This window comes from Mastigoproctus giganteus, chromosome 7 (assembly GCF_048544385.1).
Source record: "Mastigoproctus giganteus isolate SK-2022 chromosome 7, ASM4854438v1, whole genome shotgun sequence".
Lineage (NCBI taxonomy): Eukaryota > Metazoa > Arthropoda > Arachnida > Uropygi > Thelyphonidae > Mastigoproctus > Mastigoproctus giganteus.
The window spans coordinates 39,457,390-39,478,520 of NC_143581.1; the positions used below are offsets into that span (position 1 = coordinate 39,457,390).

At 39.3% G+C, this 21,131-nt stretch overlaps 1 protein-coding gene across 4 annotated transcripts in view; it reads left to right on the top strand.

The window, feature by feature from the left end:
* The first annotated feature begins 17,656 nt into the window (after positions 1-17,656).
* The window catches only part of grsm (probable aminopeptidase NPEPL1 granny smith protein), a 171,817-nt gene continuing 168,342 nt past the window's right edge, over positions 17,657-21,131 (top strand). The window contains exon 1 of one of the 4 annotated variants that reach the window (XM_090376850.1): positions 17,657-17,729. Coding sequence is in view for 1 of the 4 variants with exons in the window: in XM_090376847.1 (XP_090232973.1) it covers positions 18,279-18,307 (29 nt within the window). In the remaining 3 variants the exon portion in view is untranslated. Of the gene's footprint in view, positions 17,730-18,141; positions 18,308-18,432; positions 18,542-21,131 lie in introns of those variants that run through there. The other 3 variants (XM_090376847.1, XM_090376848.1, XM_090376849.1) reach the window with 3 other exon arrangements.

A 21,131-nucleotide genomic window follows, 5' to 3' on the forward strand; every position in this document is an offset into this window, starting at 1 on the left:
GTGTGATATGCATGTGTTCTCTGGTCGATTTGTCTGTTTTGTTCACCATCCCAGGGCCGGCCGATTGGACCAATCGAGCTCTACTCTTGGCAGAAAAATTAAAATGAAACAAAAAAAGAGAAGGGAAAGATTTTTTTTTTTTAAGTTAAAGGGCTCCTGTGAAACCCGAAACAATGCCTTTTTTTACATATGTTTAGAAAATGTGATTAGCATTTTCTTAATGAGTACAATGGATGCCGACAGAAAGTTTTTATTATTATTTATTTATTTTTATTTTATTTTTTTTTTAATTCATAATATGTGAACAGCAAAGTCTGTATAATTTGTAAAGGTATGGAAATTTTGACCATTGTCTAGGTAATTATCTCAAGGCCAGTTTTTACACATCCCTTGAAATATCAAAAGTAATTAATTTTCACACATGCATGCCCTACTTTAGGTATGGGCCAGACATAAGGTGGGGTATACACGTATGAAAATTAATTACCTTCGTGTGGCTTCTGCTGTATGGCCGAACGCAGTATGCATCGCTTTAAAGTTGTATTGTAATGTTGTTGTGTTTTTATTTGAACAATTGTGCTCCTTATTGTAAGTAAAATTTATATTATTCTTCATTTTATTTATTGAGTTGGAGCTGGAACGCGACACAAACCCAGTGGTGTATAACTATGCCAATGCAGCTGCATTGGAGCCGAGCTTGAAAGGGACCCCGTGAAATTTGGAAGACATTCATTTCTCAAGACAATTCACGATTTTCATTCATAAACAAGCAAGTTTTTTAAATTAAATGTAACACATTGTTATTGACCCAGCGACTAGCCACCATCCGAGTATTGTTTATACTGATTTCAAGCTTATAGAAATATTAGAAAATAAAAGATAGTCGTGAAATATTCAGCAACACCAGTGTCAAATATTAAATATATATCACAGTCTGATTTTATTTTAGTGGTTGGTGAATTTACATTTTTTGTGTGTGCATCTCCGATTGTTGTCAGAGGGTAATATATTTTTTTTTTTACAATACACATTTGTTGCATAACAGTCTGGCTGTGGACAGTGTTGTCTTTTTTAACGCCTATGTGCTAGATTTGGCTTTTTTTTTTCCTTTTTTTTTTTTTTATCTGAAACGAAAAACTGCAAGGACTAGGAATGAGTTATGTTTCTTAGAACATGAAAAAAATTTACTCGTTACCGCTTTTTTTTTTTTTTTTTTTTTTTCAATTTGCGATAGAGAGGCTGAATAGTAAGTAAATTTATTATTCCGGTTTTCGTTTACAAATTGTGGATTCATAATTTTGAAGGATCATTTACAGATCAGAGAAAGATGTAATATGGCTATTTTTCTTGTCTGCACCTTTTTTTTTTTTTTTTTTTTTCGCGCTTAGTGAACAATGAATGTGCACCTCTGAATTGTATTAATTTGCTTTGTGCGCAATGCAATGCCAACTTTGTAGTGATTCTGTAATAATATATTATTATTATTATTATTATTATTATTAGCAGCCATATGGTGCAAGGAAGCCTGAGGCTTATGCTGCACTAGTCAAAAAAAATTCCCGAATTACCCTGAGAGAGAGAGAGAGAGAATCAGAAGTAGAAAGGAATCACCAAGAAAGAAGAATGATGATATCCAGCTCAGGACCCTGGGTGTGCCAAGCCCATACTCACCAGATGTGAGCCCCTGGTGTCACTAGCATAGCTACCCTTTTTCGGACCCGGAGGCAAAGAACATGTTATGTTCTTTTTGTGCTATGTTGCCATTTTTGATTAATTTAACTTCAAAGTTACTGCAACAAAAAAACTCGGTCAGGCAATGTGTCATTTAGAGGTATCTTTAAATTCTATGGTTTTGCTAAGAGATAGTTATGAAGAAAGTAAAAGTTTTGCGTTTTCTTTAGTAAGATCTTGGGGAATAAATTTTAGTAACAAACGCAATAGGAAAGTTAAAAAAATGTTTGAAGATTTAGCTCAAGACGAACGACTTCAAGATTCTGAAAGACGGTTTAAAGTTGATATATACTATGCAACAATAGACATTGTGATACATCAATTAAAATCTAGATTTCTTAATACAAAAAATGTTGTAGATAGTTTTAAAATTTTGCAACCAGAAACACTCATTTTTTGGCGACGAAGCTCTGCAACAAGTGGCTGTAGAATTTCAAAACCGATACAATAAAGATATTTCTGATTACTTTCCACAGCAGCTATTAAATTTAAGATCATCTTTAGGACAAGAAATTTCAAAAATTAATTCAATTCGGGATTTGTGCAACCGTATTTTAATTAAAAACACGTCGTTATATGCATTTGTTACAGACGTTATAACGGCATGCTTTATATTCTTGACCTTGCCGGTTACTGTGGCTGGTGCTGAAAGGAGTTTTTTTAAAGCATATACTGTATAAGGAACACAATAGGCCAAGATCGACTTAGCGATTTGTCCGTCTTAAGCATTGAAAACGATGTAGCGAATTCAACGGAATTATAGATATTTTTTCGACTAAAAAGGCTAGGGCACAAAATTTTCATTACAGTTTAAAATATTTGTTATAAAACTTTTTGTGTATATAGACTAGATTTAACATATACAGTTGGTTACTTATTACAATGATTTGTTTTAAAATTACTCCAAAACTATTATATGTGTGTGTATATTTTTTTCCTGCGGTGTTTATGTTTCTGTATATTTTATTATGTATTCTTTTTTTTTTTTTTTTTGTCATTTATATCTGCATGTAATACATGTATTGTTACTGAGGTTTTATGTTCATGCATATTTTAATTCAAATCTTATTATTTATAAATATTATTCATTTAGATATTATTCATTCATTTAATGTGAATAAAGATTGTACTACCTAGCTTTATTTACTTCGTAGATATACAGTAAATTTTTTTTCACCGATCATTTTGTATGTATTTCTGTTGATCTTAATCTGTAATTAGCTATTGGGTTTTGTTTTACAATAATAAAAAATAGGGTTTGATATAAATTCGACATTTATTTTTTAATACATCATTTATACAGTACCTTCAAAAATGTATTCATTAAATTTATTACAATGTCTACAGAAGGCAGAGGAGGAATTATGATGGTTTCAATTTTTTTTAATCTTCTCGTGTTTATATTTTTTACTCCTGTTTTTGCAATTTTCATTAATTAAGTAGGGACCCGAACGTGTTCTTTGCCTCCGGGCCCGAAAAAAGGGTAGCTACGCCACTGGTGAAGGGTCTTTCTGTAAAGCCTCTCTGTGAAACAAGGTGGGAGTGTCGAATGCAGTGTAAGGTATCAAGTTGGTGATTTCGATTATGCGCTTTTGGAAATAGCATCAGAAGATGCCCAAGCAAGAAGTGAAGCTGAATCACTAGCTAACCAGATCAATAAATACAAGTTTCTTGTTTCTTTAGTATTTTGGCATATATTTTTTTTTGTTTTGTTTTGTTTCACGTAAATAAAGAACTGCAAAGTGATTCTACAGATCCTGCTCTTTCTTCTTCTTCTTCATTTCTTCTTTCTTTCATTTAAAAAACCTTCTGCACTAGATGTCAAAGTATAGAGAGACTCACTTTAAACAAATCTTAGTTGGTGCCACAAAAAAAAAAAATAATAATATATATATTTACCTGTAATTGATTACATAAACCCATATTTGTGTCTGTAAATTGCGTGTGTTCTCTGGTCGATTTGCTTGTTTTGCTGGAGAACAAAAAACCCAGTTGCTGGGGGGAAAAATCTTGCTATCTAAGCCTGAGACCAACTAACACAGCCATTGAGTGAAAAAATCCCATTAAAAGTTCCTCGAATCGTCGGCGGGATTCGAACCCAGGCCTTTTCAAGCTGGTGTGGGGAGGATGGTGACGACACCACTGTCCTACTCACACAGACTAGTTTTTGCCACAGAACTTGTGACAGAATTGGAAGTATCTCTATCTTGGAAGTAAAAAAAAAAAGAGGCACTTCAATAACCAGCCTGCTGATGAACCTATAACAAATCCTAAGGAAGCTTACAAGGTAAACTGCTTTAATAAAATCGTAGACAAAGCTTTTCAATCTCTAGAGTCATGTTTCTAGCAGTTAATAAAACATAATAATCTTTTGGTTTCTTGGGTAAATTTCTAAGAATTCCAAAGGACGAGTTAAGAAAACACGCTGCAGTTTTCGAAACCCGCACTTTCAGATGCTAAAATCTTTGAGGGCAATGAATTGGTCAGTTCTGTGGAGGTGGCAGATATTGATGGCCAAACGCTAGTGGAGGAAATGGGAGCACTGAAACGAATTCTTCCAGAATCGTGCTTCGAAAAGCCTTTAAATATTTAACAATTTCTCGCAACTAATGGAAGAGCCACTGGATTTTCGGATAAAAAGTATATTTTTATAAGATATCGCTAAGAATATTTTTATCGATTCCGGTGACTGTAGCGTCTGGGAAAAGAAGCTTTTCCCGATTAAAGTTTATTAAAACATAATTAATTAAATAATAAATATACTAATTATTTAATAAATCATTTAATGAAAACATATCTAAGTTCGACAATGCTTCAAGAGAGACTCACCAGCCTTGCTATTGTATCCATTATTATTATTTTTATTATTAGCAAGGAAGCCTGAGGCTTATGCTGCACCAGCCAAAAAAAAAAAAAAAAAAAGTCCAGAGTTACCCTGAGAGAGAGAGAGAGAGAGAGAGAAAAGATTTGAAAAAGAAGCAAGGAATTTAAATTTGAGGTCTTCAAAGATTTTGCCGATAAATGGACAAGAAAAATATCCTTCTGATTAGTTTGTTTATATTATCAATATTTCTGGTTCAATTGTTAACAATTATTAATAGTTTTAGTTTTTCATTATTTCAAAATATTGAAGGATTAATATTGAATTTTTCAAGGGGCCCGCGGTATGCTCCAATCGGGCCCCTTCCTTATAGAAAAAATCAGCTCGATTCCCGTCAGTGACGGGAAACTTTTTCACAATGTGATTGAGACAGCATGTTTTTTTTTTTTTTTCTTGTTTTTTTTTTTTTTTTTTTTCTACCATAAACAAGCAGTTTGCAGACATATGATATATGGCGCAATATCCCGACGACAACCAAGCCATAATTTTTAGTTCTAGAATTTGAATATGAATTTGTTTTTCTGTATTTTATTTCCTTTACATTTACAGGATTTCCTAATATTAATACACCTATCTTGTCCCTTGGATGAGTAGCCTAGTTATGATATTTAGTGTCCGGTGGTGTTAAGTGAATTCAGGTACAACTTTAAGACTTATTATTATTTTATTTATTTTTATTTTTTTGGTTTCGAACCACGAGTCCGGTTAACTTGGCCACAAATGTGGTATGAGTTTTTGTAATTGCATTATTGCTTTATACACTAAGTGATCAATGAATTATGACCACCTGCCTAATACAGAAGCTATCCGACGTGGCATTGAGTCAACAAGATGTCGGAAGCATTCTGGGAGTATGGACAACCAAGCTGTGTGTAATGCGATCAGCAATGCAGGTATGAAGGTGATTGGTGTACCAAGACGCCTGATATGCCCTTCCATAGCGTCCCACAAGTGCTCAATGGGATTGATATCGGGCCAAGTTCGGAGGCCAATCGATATGCTGGAAGTCAGAACTGTGTTCCTCAAACCATTCCTACAACAAGTGCCAGATGGCTCGGCGCATTGTCATCTTGGAAGACACCATCGCCATTCGGGAAAAAGTGTAACATAGCGGGGTGTAAACAGTCAGCAGGCAGTTGACGATAGCGGGGACCACTGATACGTTGTTCCACATGACTAGGGGTCCAAGTTCTTGCCAGTGAAATATGCCTCACAGCATACAACCACCTCCACCAGCCTGCACTTTTCATACCGTGCATGATGAATCAAGAGTCTCATATTGTTGACGCCAAATCCGTACACGACCATCCACGGTGTGGAGTAAATAACGTGACTCATCCGACCAGCACGCCTTCTAACGTTCAACTTGCATACTCTTTGCACCAGGCATCTTTTACGCCGATGAACCTTGGTTAGGAGAGGATGCCGTAGGGGTCGTCTGCTGGTATAGCCCATACATGCGACACATGGTCATGGCAGATATTGTTCTGGGTTGGCCCATGTTATATTGGGTAGTCAACTCTTGAACAGTACTGCGCCTGTACGAGTCGTCGGATCCCGTGCTCACCTCTAACTTCAACCTTTTGCTGACCTTTGCAGTTTTGCCGTTGGGTCGTTGTTTGACCATCTCGACGCCAGTCTTGGTACACCTTAACTATGGCAGTTCTCGAACATCCCACCAATTCAGCCGTTTGGGAAATCGAGGCACCAGCTCGTTGAGCTCCCACAATCTGTCCTTTATCAAAGTCCGATAAATCCTTCCTTTTACCAATCACGATCGGAATTTTACTACCTACTGAACCACTGACACTTTATTTATGCTACGTAGGTCGACTAACTGTGCACTCTGGTACCTCACGTGGTCAACGGGTCGCATTCACTTTTCATATGGTTTGTCATAATTCAGTGATCACTCAGTGTATAATATACTTTGTTTTATATGAATAGTTAAATTTGAATTTATGAAGCATCATACTGTTAATAATTGCCAACTTCCACCCATAATAGGTGATGCTTCTTCAGCAGGCCTCTCCCAGAAATCTGTGTTAAAAATGACTGTGTTACTATTGTAGTTGACAATGATGTTATTGTAATTGACAATGACAAAGTTTCCATGACTGAGACACATTCTATGATAAACTTGACACTTTATGTTAAAGAAATGTTGCTCGAAATCCTCCATTAAATAGTCAATTGCCTCACCATGTGTCTTCTATTAACCACCGATTTGTGTCCTCCCTAATACTGATTATTCTTATTCTTCTGGTGATGATTTGCAGATGAAAATAGTTCTACTTGTCACTCCGATATTGTTATATGCGTACCTTGTGCTACAACTTTGCCGTGTTGTTCAGTCTATTGTGTGTCAGAACCCCTGGGTGCATTTTAACTTTTTGTACTGTGCATATAACTGATAGTGGTGCTACTGGCCACTGTCTACGCTTAACGCGGCTACTGTGTGTTCCTGGATTTTATGTTAAAATGTGATTTTAAGAAGAGTTATTTGACTTTTCTTGGTGATCACCTTGTTAACGAGTTGCATTGTAGTAAGGGTTGAGTGTTTTTGTACCATATCAGGTAGTATTCAACTGCTTATGGACATGCGTTTATTTGACAGTTGGAACGTTCTTAGTTCTAACGGTCAGCTGATTGTTTGCCTATGTTACAGCATAGCCTAAATACTTAACATTTTATCTGGCTATAATTTAAAATTTATTCATTGGGACTAAGCCTGTACAAACCACCATGAAAATGTGTTTAGGAAATTCAAAAATCATAAATATATTGGACATTATTAGCTGGAGATTGAGAGGAAGAGTGATAATGCGCCACCTCACTGAAGATTAAAAAAAATAATAATGGTGGGCACTAAGTGGGGCTTTGCTGTAGTCACCTTTCCTCTTCAAGATCATTTCGTGGGATGCATGATGACTCTTCCTATGATTAAAGCCGGCCGCTTTCAAAATCGGCCATGTGGTAGGCAATAGCATACCACCACATTATCTGATGCCACAGATACCATAACAAAACGAACTCCAAAAACTGTTGTTAAAGGAAGACCTGCAACAAGGTGGAAGGATAGGATCAGTGAACTTTTGGGCGTGACATTTTGCAATGCCGCTCGTATAGCATATGATCGATGCAGTTGGAGGATTTTGTTGATGGCCACAACAGCTCCTCAGGGAACTATGTGACTGGAAGAAGAATATAACCGATCCTCCTGCAATCCTAGATGATGGTGGATCTATTGCTTCTGTGGATAATTTGAGCGAACTACCTTCAATATCAAGTAACTACATATTGAGGAATTGAATCTACTCATCTTCCTGATATACAGCAAACATAAAAACCTGTGCTTGTCCTTAGGGACAGTCTCTCTCTCTCTCTCTCTCTCTCTCTCTCTCTCTCTCTCTCTCTCTCTCTCTCTCTCTCTCTCAGGGTAACTCGGGAATTTTTTTTTTTTTTTGGCTGGTGCTGCAAAAGTATCAGGCTTCCTTGCACCATACAGCTAATAATAATAATGTCAGGCATGATGTTCCTTTGAGGTTTGTTAAATCTATCAGTTAGATTATTCAACATGCTGTTTGTATGAGTATTTCTGGCCCTTTCCGATCTTTATATCTGAGCACACATCCCAATTGAGATATGTTCAAGTCAGAGCTGTCGCTAATGATCTAACTTCCATTAACTGCTAATTTATTTATTTATTGGGGTAGGATTTGTTAACCTTGTGTTTGTATAGAGTAGAATTCTAGTGGTTTCCTTACTCTGCTACGCCTTTGGCTATCACCACCCAGCTCTCTTGTAATGTAACTTGCTTCCCTTTCTTGGGTCTGGTTCTCCTCCCCTCTATTTCGTCTAGTTTTGCATTTGTCTGCCTCCTCCACAAAAGCTTCGCTTTTTACCAACTTTATTCCCTTATTGAACTGTACCCCTGCACTCGGTTCAATTTTTTTTTTTTTTTTTTTTTTTTAATGCAGAAGATAGGAAGCTCAGGCGACTCTGTGTCGAGTCTAGCCATAGTGCTTCGCTCTCTCTAATATCTGGACTACCTCCAGTGGCGGACTAAGGAAAAATCGGGTCCCAGGCAAGATTGTCATTTCGGACCCCACTTAGGGTTGCCATCTTTCAGAAATTGTAATGGAGGACACAGATGAATGGGTTAAAAAAGGTCTTCTATTACTAAATATAAAAATATATTTGAACTCTATTATTGAAGTTGCCAACTTAAATCAAATAGTTCATACCAACGTACAACAGAGGCATTGATTATGTGACTAAATCTACCTAATCAATGTGCGACTATAGCGCTATCTAGTGAATCATCGTGTATACCGCGCAAGGCGCGGTATACACGATGATTCACCTTATAGGGCGGCGTGAAAAGATGCTTTGATTGATCGGCGCGAAACATAAATTTATTTAAAATAAAATAATGAAAAAATGTACAGTATAATTAAACCGTTTTGCGGGCCCTAGGCAGTTGCCAAGTCTGCCTAGCCCAAAGTCCGCCTCTGACTACCTCCACGTGGTGGTGAAGGGGAACGTGGGGTCGCACCAGGGGCCCCGAAACTTAATGGCTAAAAGAATAACACAGATCAACACTTGTCCAAAAAAGCTCTGCACAACCCTACACTTTCACTTATAGATTCTGGCCTTTACATTGAACTATGCATCAAAGAGTTACTATGCAGAGTTGGGGGAACCCCTGTATCACTGGGTTATCCTCTCATAGCGTCCAATTCGCAACAACCCCAGGGGGCTCACATCTGGTGAGTATGGGCTTAGCACATCCTGAGCTGGATATCATAACCCTTCTCTTTCTAGGTGATTCCCTTCTCTCTCTCTCTCTCTCTCTCTCTCTCTCTCTCTCTCTCTCTCTCTCAGGGTAACTCAGAAATTTTTTTTTTTTTTTTTTGGCTGGTGCAGCATAAGCCTCAGGCTTTCTTGCACCATAAGGTGGCTAATAATAATAATAATAATAAAGGGGGTTGCGAGGGACCAGTGGTTAAGACACTGGACAACCAGCCTGACGGAGCCGAGCTCGAATCCCTCCCGCCTTGGTGGAAGCGAACACGGCTCTATTAGGCTGGGAGAACAATTATAATAATAATATAAAAAAAAAAAAACATCGCGAAAGTTACCCCATGGGACTTACCTTCCCTAAGGTCGGAGTGACGGCTGAGGCAGATAGTGGCGCCATCTGTTGTCACTCGCGAGAACTAAATTAAAAATAAACCACTGGACATAAGCCAAAGCTAAACAAGTCCACCATCCATAGATGAATGATGTCGCAGAGAAATATTATTCATACTGCATCGAGTGTGGCGCAGGAAAAAGTCACTCGCGTTCAGGCCTTAGGCAGAGGGGTCGGTTCGAAAATTGGAGGCAGTCTCCCAATCAAGACAGTGGAGCAAGTGGCACTGTACCCCGTAAGGCTACCACAAGAGAAGGGCAAGACTGTCCAGCCTCACCAACTGGAAGTGTTTCCTGCGGTAGTGACCACCTAGGAAGGAAGAAAACGACAACGCATGAAGTGGAGCATTGAAATGAATACTTACATCATGCGAGCATACTACCAGGCTAGAGACCGATATGACAATGTACAGATCGCGACTACATACCAAGTGGTTGGAACGATACCCAGATATTCAGGTCACTGAACAGCGATTAGGTGATAAAAAGAAGGACCATTGTCACGAAGAACCAAACAGCTCCTGCCATCTTGGAAAAAATCAAACAGGATGTCAGTGATCCACTACAAAGCACAAAGAATATGGTCAATACAGAACCAGAGGAGGAACAGCATACCATGGAACCAGAGGAGGAATAGCAAGAAGAAATACAACCCAGAGTAGCTGAAGTGGAAAGAGACGGAGTCGTGCTATCCAGAATAGAAGACGAGTGGAAGAAGGCCCTAACAGAATTCAAAGGAATGGCCCCCACAAGAACCCACGTGATACCTAAGCAGAGGCCAAATAAAATTCTGTGGAGAGCAACAGACCACCTCAATCGGCAAATAATGCCACATTATCTTGACAACAATGGTGCAACGCTGGAGGCTATCCACACAGCCGTATACTGTGCTGCCATAGCAGCCACTAGGATTAATGGAAAAGAAACGAGAGACTAGCAGCAGAAGAACCGAAAACAGAAGGAACCGCCAGCTTTGGAAAGAAGACTACAGCAGAAGATATAAGAATTAAGATTCAAGATAGGTCAGTTGACCCAGTACCAACAGGGTAATAGAAGTAAGAAATTGATTGGAAAGGTAAAGAGCATCCTCAGGAGAGAGAGCGTCCAGCAAACATGAGACCAGAAATCAGAAAATAGGAGAATACTTGGACACACTGAAGCAGAACCTCCTTACACTCCGCAAGAGACTACACCAATACAAAGAGAGCTCCCAGAGGAAAATAAACAACCAAATCTTCGAGAAGGACCAAAGAGCCTTCTACAGGAAACTGGGCGAAGATGAGAAAGCAGGAAACGGACCACCGGAGAAGAAGACGATCTAAGAGTTCTGCGGGGAATATCTGGAGCAGTGAATAAGGCATAACAGCAGAACACCCTGGATAGAAGCAGAATGGAAGAAAACGAAGGGCATACAAGAGATCAGAGAGTGGGAGATTCGAGAAGAAGAAGTAAAACTGTCGATCAAGAACATCCACAACTCAACTGGCAAACCCCAGGAATTGATAACGTCCACAACTACTGGTGCAAGAAGCTCACCTGCACGCACAACACAAGCACCTAGCAGAGCAGTTCTCTCGAATGATAAGGCACCCAGAGACAATCCCGAAGTTTCTCATCGAAGGAGTCACATATCTGAAACCTAAAGACAAAGATATATGAAACCCGGCGAAATACAGGCCAATCACCTGCCTCCCAACGATATATAAGATCCTGACCAGCTGCATAACCAAGAAGATATCAGACCACTTAGAGAGTCAGAAAATAAAGGCCGAACAGCAGAAAGGATGCAAGCGGAGGAGCAAAGGATGGAAGGAGCAATTAACCATAGATGCTGCAGTTATGGAGCAAGCCTTCAAGAAGCACTGCAACCTATACACGGCCTACATCGATTACCGTACCTCATAGCTGGCTAATAGAGACCCTGAAGGTCTACGAGGTCAATCCGATAGTGACAAACTTCCTAGGAACAACAATGGCGATATGGAGTACCACCATTAAGGTCGAGAACATCGCAACCAGGCCAATCCCCATTAGAAGAGGAATCTTTCAAGGAATGCTCTAAGCCCACTATGGTTCTGTCTAGCAATCAACCCACTATCCACCATGCTCAACGGCAGCAAGTATAGATATAACCTCAAAGAAGGAAGGAAGAACCTGTACACCCTCACCCACCTGATGTGCATGGATGACATCAAACTCTATGCGACAACCGAGAAGCAACTCCAGCAACTACTCCGGATCATCGAAGAATTCAGCAAGGACATCAGGATGGAATTTGGTCTAGACAAATGCAAGACACACAAAATGCACCAAGGAAAATTAGTTGGCCGAAACTGCCAGCTGCTGACTGGTAAAGAGATCAAAGCAATGACAGAAGGAGAGACCTACAAACACCTAGGGATGATGCAGGCTGAGCAGTTAGAACACAAGGAAATCAAGAAGTGCCTGACAGAAAAATACCATCAGAGACTCAGAAACCTGCTGAAATCAAAATTGAACTGAGGGAACACAGTTAAAGCCTTAAACACCGATGTAGCTCCAGTACTAACATACCCATTTGGGGTTATAGATTGGACTAACACTGAGCTAGAAGATATCATGGACAATGAGGTAACTACCATTAGGGGTAAAGGGAAGGGTTATTGCTTCCGTAATAACTATACAGTGGGACCAACTGATGATGTTACCAACAGCAAATTCAAAATGGGAAGCATTCAAAGAACTTATCTTGGAAGCTACTAGGCTTTACATACCAACTAAGAAATATTGTTCAAGGTTTAGGCCAAAATGGATGTCAGATGAACTAATGAGGCATATGGCAGAGAAGAAAAATGCATGGGATACATACAAATTAACACATGACACAGAAGCCTATGATAGATACAAGTTGATATGCAACCAAGTTACCAAGGAGGTTAGGCAGGCGAAGGCAGATTACGAGAAATCCTTGGCAAGGGATGCAAAGAAAAACAGCAAAGAGTTCTTTACTTATGTAAACTCTAGAAGGAAGGGGATTAATCAGATTGGTCCACTTGATATTGATGGTCAAGTGTTGATGATCCTGCTCAGGTAGCTAACAAACTAAATGAATATTTTGCATCGACATTCACACATGAGGAGTTATTCAGCGAGGGGAATGCCAGAGGTGTATTTAACTCTAGCAGTAAGCTACAGAATCTTGAAATAACTGGGAGTAAAGTGGAGGAGAAACTGTTGAAGATAAACACAAGAAAGGCACCCGGGGTGGATGGGATCTATCCAGTTATATTAAAGGAGGCAGCAAAGGAAGTAAGCAAACCCTTAGCCATAATTATGAGAGCTTCCTTGGACTCAGGGGAGGTACCCATAGACTGGAAATGTGCAAATGTGACCCCAATTCACAAAGGAGGATCAAAGGCTGACACAAGTAATTATAGACCTGTGAGCTTAACTTCTGTTCCAGGAAAATTAATGGAGGCACTGGTTAAAGAAGCACTGCAGGATCATTTAGACAAGACTTCAGTTATAGCTCAGACACAGCATGGTTTTGTTAAGGGGAAGTCTTGCCTGATCAACTTGATTGGATACTATGATGCAGTCACAAAAGAACTGGATGCAGGGAATAACTTTGATATTATATACTTGGATCTTAGAAAGGCTTTTGATACTGTTGCACATGGAAGACTGCTGCACAAATTGGAGCAGTGTGACATTGGAGGCAAATTGCTGCTATGGATAAAGGGGTGGTTGAGGGGGAGAAGACAGAGAGTGGTAATCAATGGACACTGCTCATCGTGGACTGATGTTATTAGTGGAGTCCCTCAGGGCTCAGTGTTGGGTCCATTATTGTTTTCTGTATTTATAAATGATATTGATGATGGTATATCGGGCTTAATGTCCAAGTTTGCAGACGATACAAAGGTTGGCAGGGTTGTCAAGGACACTACTGACACTATGCTGCTGCAACAGGATCTGGAAAGGTTGAGCAGATGGGCTGAGAGGTGGCAAATGAAGTTTAACATTGACAAATGTAAAGTACTACACATGGGAAACAGCAACCCCAGAGCAACGTATCAACTCTGTGGTACTACACTGACAGTGGTAGAGAATGAAAGGGACTTGGGGGTGGTTGTGCAGGCAGATATGAAGTTCTCTGAGCAGTGCAGACGGGCTGCAAGAGTAGCTCATGGAGTATTGTCAATGATATACAGGAATTTTTCCAGCAGGGATAAGGAGGTGATTATTCCATTGTATAAGACGATGGTCAGGCCACACCTAGAGTACTGTATACAGGTCTGGAGGCCTCATTTCAAGAAGGATGTAGAGCTGCTGGAACGAGTAGAGAGAAGGGCAACAAGATTAGTGAATGGAACAAAGGGGTGCTCTTACGAAGAAAGGCTTAAGTTTTGCAAATTACAGTGTCTGGAGACTAGGCACCAGCGAGGTGATCTGATAGAGGTGTATAAAGCCTTGAATGGTTTAAGCATGCTCAATGCTGATGGGATTCTTCCTCTAGCTCAGAAAAATCACCTGAGAGGGCATAAATTCAAATTGAGGAAAGACAGATGTAGGATAGACGTGCGGAAATTTGCCTTTAGCCAGCGTGTAGTTGGTTGGTGGAACAGACTTCCATCCCTTGTGGTGGAGGTTGATAGCCTAAATAAGTTTAAGGCTCAGCTGGACAGGTATTTTGAACGAACAGAGGGGTGAAGTGGAAGTGGTTTTTTTTTTTTTTTTTTTTTTGGCTGATGCTGCATAAGCTTGCTTTCTTGCATCAAATGCCTCTACTAATGCTAATGCTAATGCTAATGAAGAGTCGCCAACACCACCCGAAGTCTGCAGTGGAGAGACTACAATACCTCGGAAAGAGGTAGGAAGGGGCCTGATAGACCTGATAGAGCAACAGAAAACAGCGATAGTTAACTTGAAAGATTAGTTCGAGACCAACAGACCACCAGGCCATAAGGAAGATGGATAAGTGGTATACCCCACTCAACCTAAGCGAGGAACCCCCTCCCGCCCAGGCGGTACAAGAAACGAAGTTAGAATGATGGGCAAAGAAGACACTCCATAGCAGACACTGCAATGACCTCCATCAAGATCACATCGATAACATTGCGTCCAATGCATGGTTCACAAGCGGGACACTCTTTCCAGAGACTGAAGGATTCATGCTGGCCATCCAAGATCAGGTAATCAACACCAGAAACTACAGAAAATACATCACAAAGCAGCCCGAAATGTCAGATGACAGACGTCGACGATGCCATCTGTTCTCAGAAACGATCCAACACATCACCGCGGGGTGCAAGGTGATCACCCAGACTGAGTACACTCATAGACACGACCAGGTAGCCAGGATAATAATCAGAAGCTAGCGAGGAAATACCAGTTGACCAAAGAAAGTGTACCATACTACAAGTACGAACCCCAGGCAGTACTAGAGACCCGAACCCACAAGCTGTACAGGGACCGCGCCATAATAACAGATAAGACCATCCCGGCCAGACATAACTCTTGTGGACAAGATGGAAGAGGCTACCTACGTGATTGACATAGCGGTGCCCAACACTAGCAATGTCCAGAAAACCCATGAGGAAAAAATTAGGAAGTTCACGAACCTGAGACATGAGATCAAGGAGATGTGGCATATGCAAAATGTATCAACCATACCGATCATCCTGTCAACCACCGGTATGGTACCAAAGACTCTACATAGCAGCCTAGCAGCAATAGATCTCTGCCAGAGAACACCTACAAGGAAGTCCAGACAGTAGCAGTCCTGAACACCTGTAGGATAGTCAGAGATTTCCTCGACCAACAGTAACACCAGACATTACAACCACCCTGTGTACTTTGAAGCAGTACCCATTATGGAATGGAATCCCCAAATCAGGGAGAAATAATATAAGAGAAATAATAATAATAAAGGAAATACCCGTTGGCCGAAGAAAGTGTACCGTACTACAAGTACGAACCCCAGGCAGTACAAGAGACCCCAGCCCACAAACTGTACTGGGACCGCGTCATAATAACGGATAGGGAAAACCCGCACAACAGACCGGACATAACCCTTGTGGACAAGAAGGAAAAGGATACCTATCTAATTGACATAGTGGTACCCACCACTGGCAACCTGTAGAAAAACCATGGGGAAAAGTCAGGAGGTACACGAACCTAAGACAGGAGATGAAAGCGATGTGGCATATGCAACAAGTAACGACCGTCCCGATCATCGTGTCAACCGCAGGTATGGTGCCAAATATTGTACATAGCAGCCTAGCAGCAAAAGATCTCCCAGCGAACACATACAAGGAACTCCAGAAAGTCGCAATCCTGAAGACCTGTAGGATAGTCAGAGAATTCCGCAACCAATAGTAACACCAGACTTAACAACAACCACCCTGTGTACCTGGTAGCAATACCCGTCACGAGGCAGAACCCCCAATCAGGGAGAAATAATATAATAATAATAACATCTCAATGCACTTGAGCACGTTTGAAGTCTTTTGGAAAAGGACATTCATTGCTACGTCCATCCACTGGCAATGTGCGGGTATTACTGGATACATTGTGGAACGAATAGGTAACACTAGTAGAGGCCATTCTTCAACACCTTGTGAAATTCATGCCAAGACGAGTATAGGCTGTATTAAGGGCAAATGTTGGTCCACGAGATATTAGGTAGGTTTTACTAATGCAAAGCCAATTCACTGTATCTATATCTATTTTATTCGCAAATCAGTAACGGTATCTGTAACATCCTCGTAGGAAGCACAGTTGGTAGGATCGGCGTCCTCCACACTCGGGACTAAAAGATCTGAGTTTGAGTCCCGTTAATGACGGAAGGTATTTTTATGTGCCTTTTTCACAGCGTGGCTAATGTTTCTCTCTCTCTCTTGGAAACTCGAGTCTTTCGTCCAGCAAACAGAAAATCGACTCAGAGCACACGGAATTTACAGACAATATCATGGCAATATGGCCTTAGTCGGTGATACTCCTAAAAAGCCCTACGGCAACAACAGCAGCATCAGTAACAGATTTCAGGTTTCTCTACTCGTCACTGTATTGCTTTTGACAAGTCTAGGTTCGAATTCAGTCAGTGACCAGAGAAATTTTAACTTACTTAATCGCAACTGTGTAATCCATTAGTATAGCGTCCCAAATACCGAGCGTTCCAAGAGTTTCAGTCGGTTAAAAACCTGTTATTCGGAGTTGTAGTATCGCCTACTGAGTTTGCTTATCTTATGGCAGCCGTTACAATCAGCGTGTGATTGTAAATAAATGAGACGGTTAATGACTGTTAGCAATTATCTATTTGGTCGTATGATGCATAAACAATGCATATTTAAACAATGTGCGGAAATAAAGCAACAGCGCCTTCTTGTTTTTTAAAGCTCCTGGCTTTAAAAAACAAGAAGAAAACAATACAAAATGGAATATTTGAATGATACAGCAAGTATAAATCTAAAAAAAAAAGTAAAGTAATAAGGCTAATTTTACATATTTACATATTCCAGTATTGTTATTTCTCTAGCAACATTCTGAATTATTTAAAATATGATAAATCTCTGAACAGACCACACGATATGAAATATTATTGCTATAAGCGCAGGAAATAAAAAATAAAAAAAAACCGTTAACTAAGTATAAATTGCTATCATTTAATTTTTTTTTGGAATTACTGAAAATTCGATAAACGTGTTACGCCACGTGCTGTCCACAGAGTAGTAAGATACTCTGTGATGCTGGCTATGAGTAAGCGAAACGTCAGCTGCGAATAGCAGATTTTTTGTCACAGCGAGTCTGCTGGAACAATCAGATGTTTAGTGACAAGTCGGAACCAATGCACTAGAAATGTTGGGATTTGGGGACGCCATACTACAGGATTACCTGCGGCTGCAGTTATCTGATTTCTGACTGTTGGAATTGAGTTTCTCCTGTGAGTTACCGGCTTTTTTTTTTTTTTTTTAAGCTAACACAATATGCAAATCGGCTAAACTGCAAAAAATAAAACTATAAGATTTAAAAATCGTAAAAATAGCGCCAGATATTAAAAGCTAAGCTAAGTTAGTATTAACATTAGTAGAGGCATAGAAAGCAATCAGCAAAAAAAAAAAAAAAAACTCCCTACCCATCCATTCGCTCGAAAAGTTTGTCCAGTTCTTCCTTCAATTTATTTTAGCTATCAACTTCTATGGAAGTTAAAAACAATCTTTAAAATTGTTATCGGCAGTCTAAAAAAAAAAAAAATTTCCCAAACACACAAAACACTACTTATTATTTATCTCGCTGTATTCTAGGAACACAGTTTAAATTAGAAAGACTGTTCACTCCTTAGTTTGCACGTGCAATCCATGCTGTAAGTGGCATTCGCTTCAAGCACTAAAAAAGTGATGGTTTGAATTGGATTCTTTCTAGTTGGTCCATTTTGTGCTTTTTGAAGTGATCGGGGAAAGCCGGTTCGGTAATAGAATAAGTACGGTGAGTGATGTATTCGTCATTTCAGCAAAAAAACAGGTGCTTAAAAGTGGAGCATTTGACGTAAATTCGGTGTAGTATGTAATGATTGTGATGGCCTTTGTAGAGATAAAAATCCTGATATAATTTTTTCTATAGTGTCAACTGAGCACTTATCCCAAAAGTGCGCAAGATGATACGTGTTACTCTAAATGATTAAGTGTCGTTTACCTTGTATCAAGTTCATAACTTGTAAGAGATACAGTTAAGGTTAATGATTTCAGTTAAGTAAAGGTACGTTAAAACCGTATAACCTCTGTTGCAGGGATTGGATATTTAGTTATGCAATTAGTTTTTTGTAAAATATTTGTTTCCGAAGTTAAATTAATTTCGATGAACGTGTGTGAGTATTATCACAGTTCTCTTTTTTTGCGGTCATTCATTATACCGGTAGAAATGCTAATATTTTATTTTATTATTATTTTTTTTTTGTTTACTTTTGCCTTTCATTTATCAAGAGACAGAAACGAATGAAGTACACCACTGCATATACACGCACAATGTAATCATAATATATACGAATTTCTGTTCATCAGCGTATGAAGCCCTATCCATTTTTGATTTGACTTAACTAATAGAATCACTAATTGCTTATTTCCATGTCTGTAAATAAGCAATTAGTTTAGTGTATTGAATGTTCTGGATGTAGAGTTTCTCAACTGTTCAGAGCCAGTAAACAAATTGTCACTTTTGAAAAGTTGAAATGGAGTTAAAGTATTAGTCTAACTGCAAGCCATTTGTACTGTACAGTTTACATCTATTTTTATTTATAATACTACACAGTAAATGCAGCAGAGTGCTGGTGTAGGTATGCCTGTTCAGGTTGCTGACAAATGAATAGGTATTTTGTGTCTACATCCATGCATGCTAAGTTCTTTATTGAGGGAATTCTAGAAGTTCATCAGAATCTAACAGGGAACTAAATGCTTTTGTGGTAATAGAGGAAAGTGCAAGAGGAATTGTTGAAGTTCAACATAAAAAAAAAAAAAAAAGGCATTTGGGGTAGATTAGCATTAGAAGAGGCATATGATGCAAGAAAGCAAGCTTATGCAGCATCAGCCAAAAAAAAAAAAACCAAAAAAAACTTCCACTTCACCCCTCCGTTCGTTCGAAATACCTGTTCAGCTGAGCCATAAATTTATTTAGGCTATCAACTTCCACAAGGGATGGAAGTCTGTTCCACCAACCAAACTACCCACTGGCTAAAGGCAAATTTCTGCACACCTATCCTACATCAGTCTTTCCTTAATTTGAATTTATGCCTTCTCAGGTGATTATTCTGAGCAAGAGGCAGAATCTCATCAGCATTAAGCATGCTCAAACCATTGAAGGCTTTATACACCTCTATCAGATCACCTCGCCGGTGCCTAATCTCCAGACACTGTAATTTCCAAAACTTAAGCCTTTCTTCATAAGAGCAACCCTTTGTTCCATTCACTAATCTTGTTGCCCTTCTCAGTACTCGTTCCAGCAGCTCTACATCCTTCTTGAAATGAGGCCTCCAGACCTGTATACAGTACTCAAGGTGTGGCCTGACCATTGCCTTATACAAGGGAATAATCACCTCCTTATCCCTGCTAGAAAAATTCCTGTATATCATTAATAAGACACCATGAGCTACTCTTGCAGCCCGTCTGCACTGCTCAGAGAACTTCATATCTGCCTGCACAATTACCCCCAGGTCCTTTTCATTCTCTACCACTGTCAGTGTAGTACCACAGAGTTGATACGTTGCTCTGGGGTTGCTGTTTCCCATATGTAGTACTTTACATTTGTCAATGTTAAATTTCATTTGCCACCTCTCAGCCCATCTGCTCAACCTTTCCAGATCCTGTTGCAGCAGTGTAGTGTCCTTAACAACCTGCCAACCTTTGTATTGAATTATGTTAATGGATGCAGCAAACCTGTGCCAGAACCCCAGGGGCTCACATTTGATGAGTATGAGCTTGGCACACTCAGGGTCCTGAGTGTGCCAATCATTCTTTTCTTTCTTGGTGATTCCCTTCTACTTCTGACACTTTTTTTTTTTTTGGCTGATGCTGCATAAGCTCATACACTTGCTTTCTTGCATCACATGTCACTACTACTACTACTTGTTTTCTTTCTTTCTTTTTCTCTCTCTCTCTCAGGGTAATTCAAAATTTTTTTTTTTTTTTTTGGCTGGTGCAAGCATAAGCCTCAGGCTTCCTTGCACCATATAGCTAATAATTATAATTATAAGAGAATCTCTAGATTCAGGGGAGGATCCTGTGGACTTCAGATGTGTGAATGTATCCCCAATTCACAGCAGGGAATCAAAAGGTGGCATAAGCAGTGCTGTAGTCGTAAAATTAGCAGAAGGTATACTCTATGAATGTTACAGTATGCAGAGAGTATACTGTGCTTATTAATCGAATTCTAGAGAGTATATGGTATATACCCGTGTGTATATATATTTATATATATATATATGGCCAGTGCCATTGTGAGCTATTTTTTCGCCCTGGACAAATCAAGCTTTTGTCTAGGGCATGTGGATTATGCATAAAATTAAATAAAACGCACAATGGTGAAGCACCCCTACCCAATGGCACCCTAGGCATTTGCATGGATGCCTGCCATACCACGACAGCACTGTACACGGCATATTTTCTTATATATATGGCATTTATATTAAAAATAATAAAACTAAGTATTGCCTAAGAATAAAATTCTAATAAATTTATTTTTTAATTTTCAGTAAATATTTTAATAATATTTGTTTTTTAAGTCTTTTAAAAACCAGAAGGTATATGCTATTCACCTAAAAAAAAATTTAGAGGGTATACGGCGTATACCCTCCACT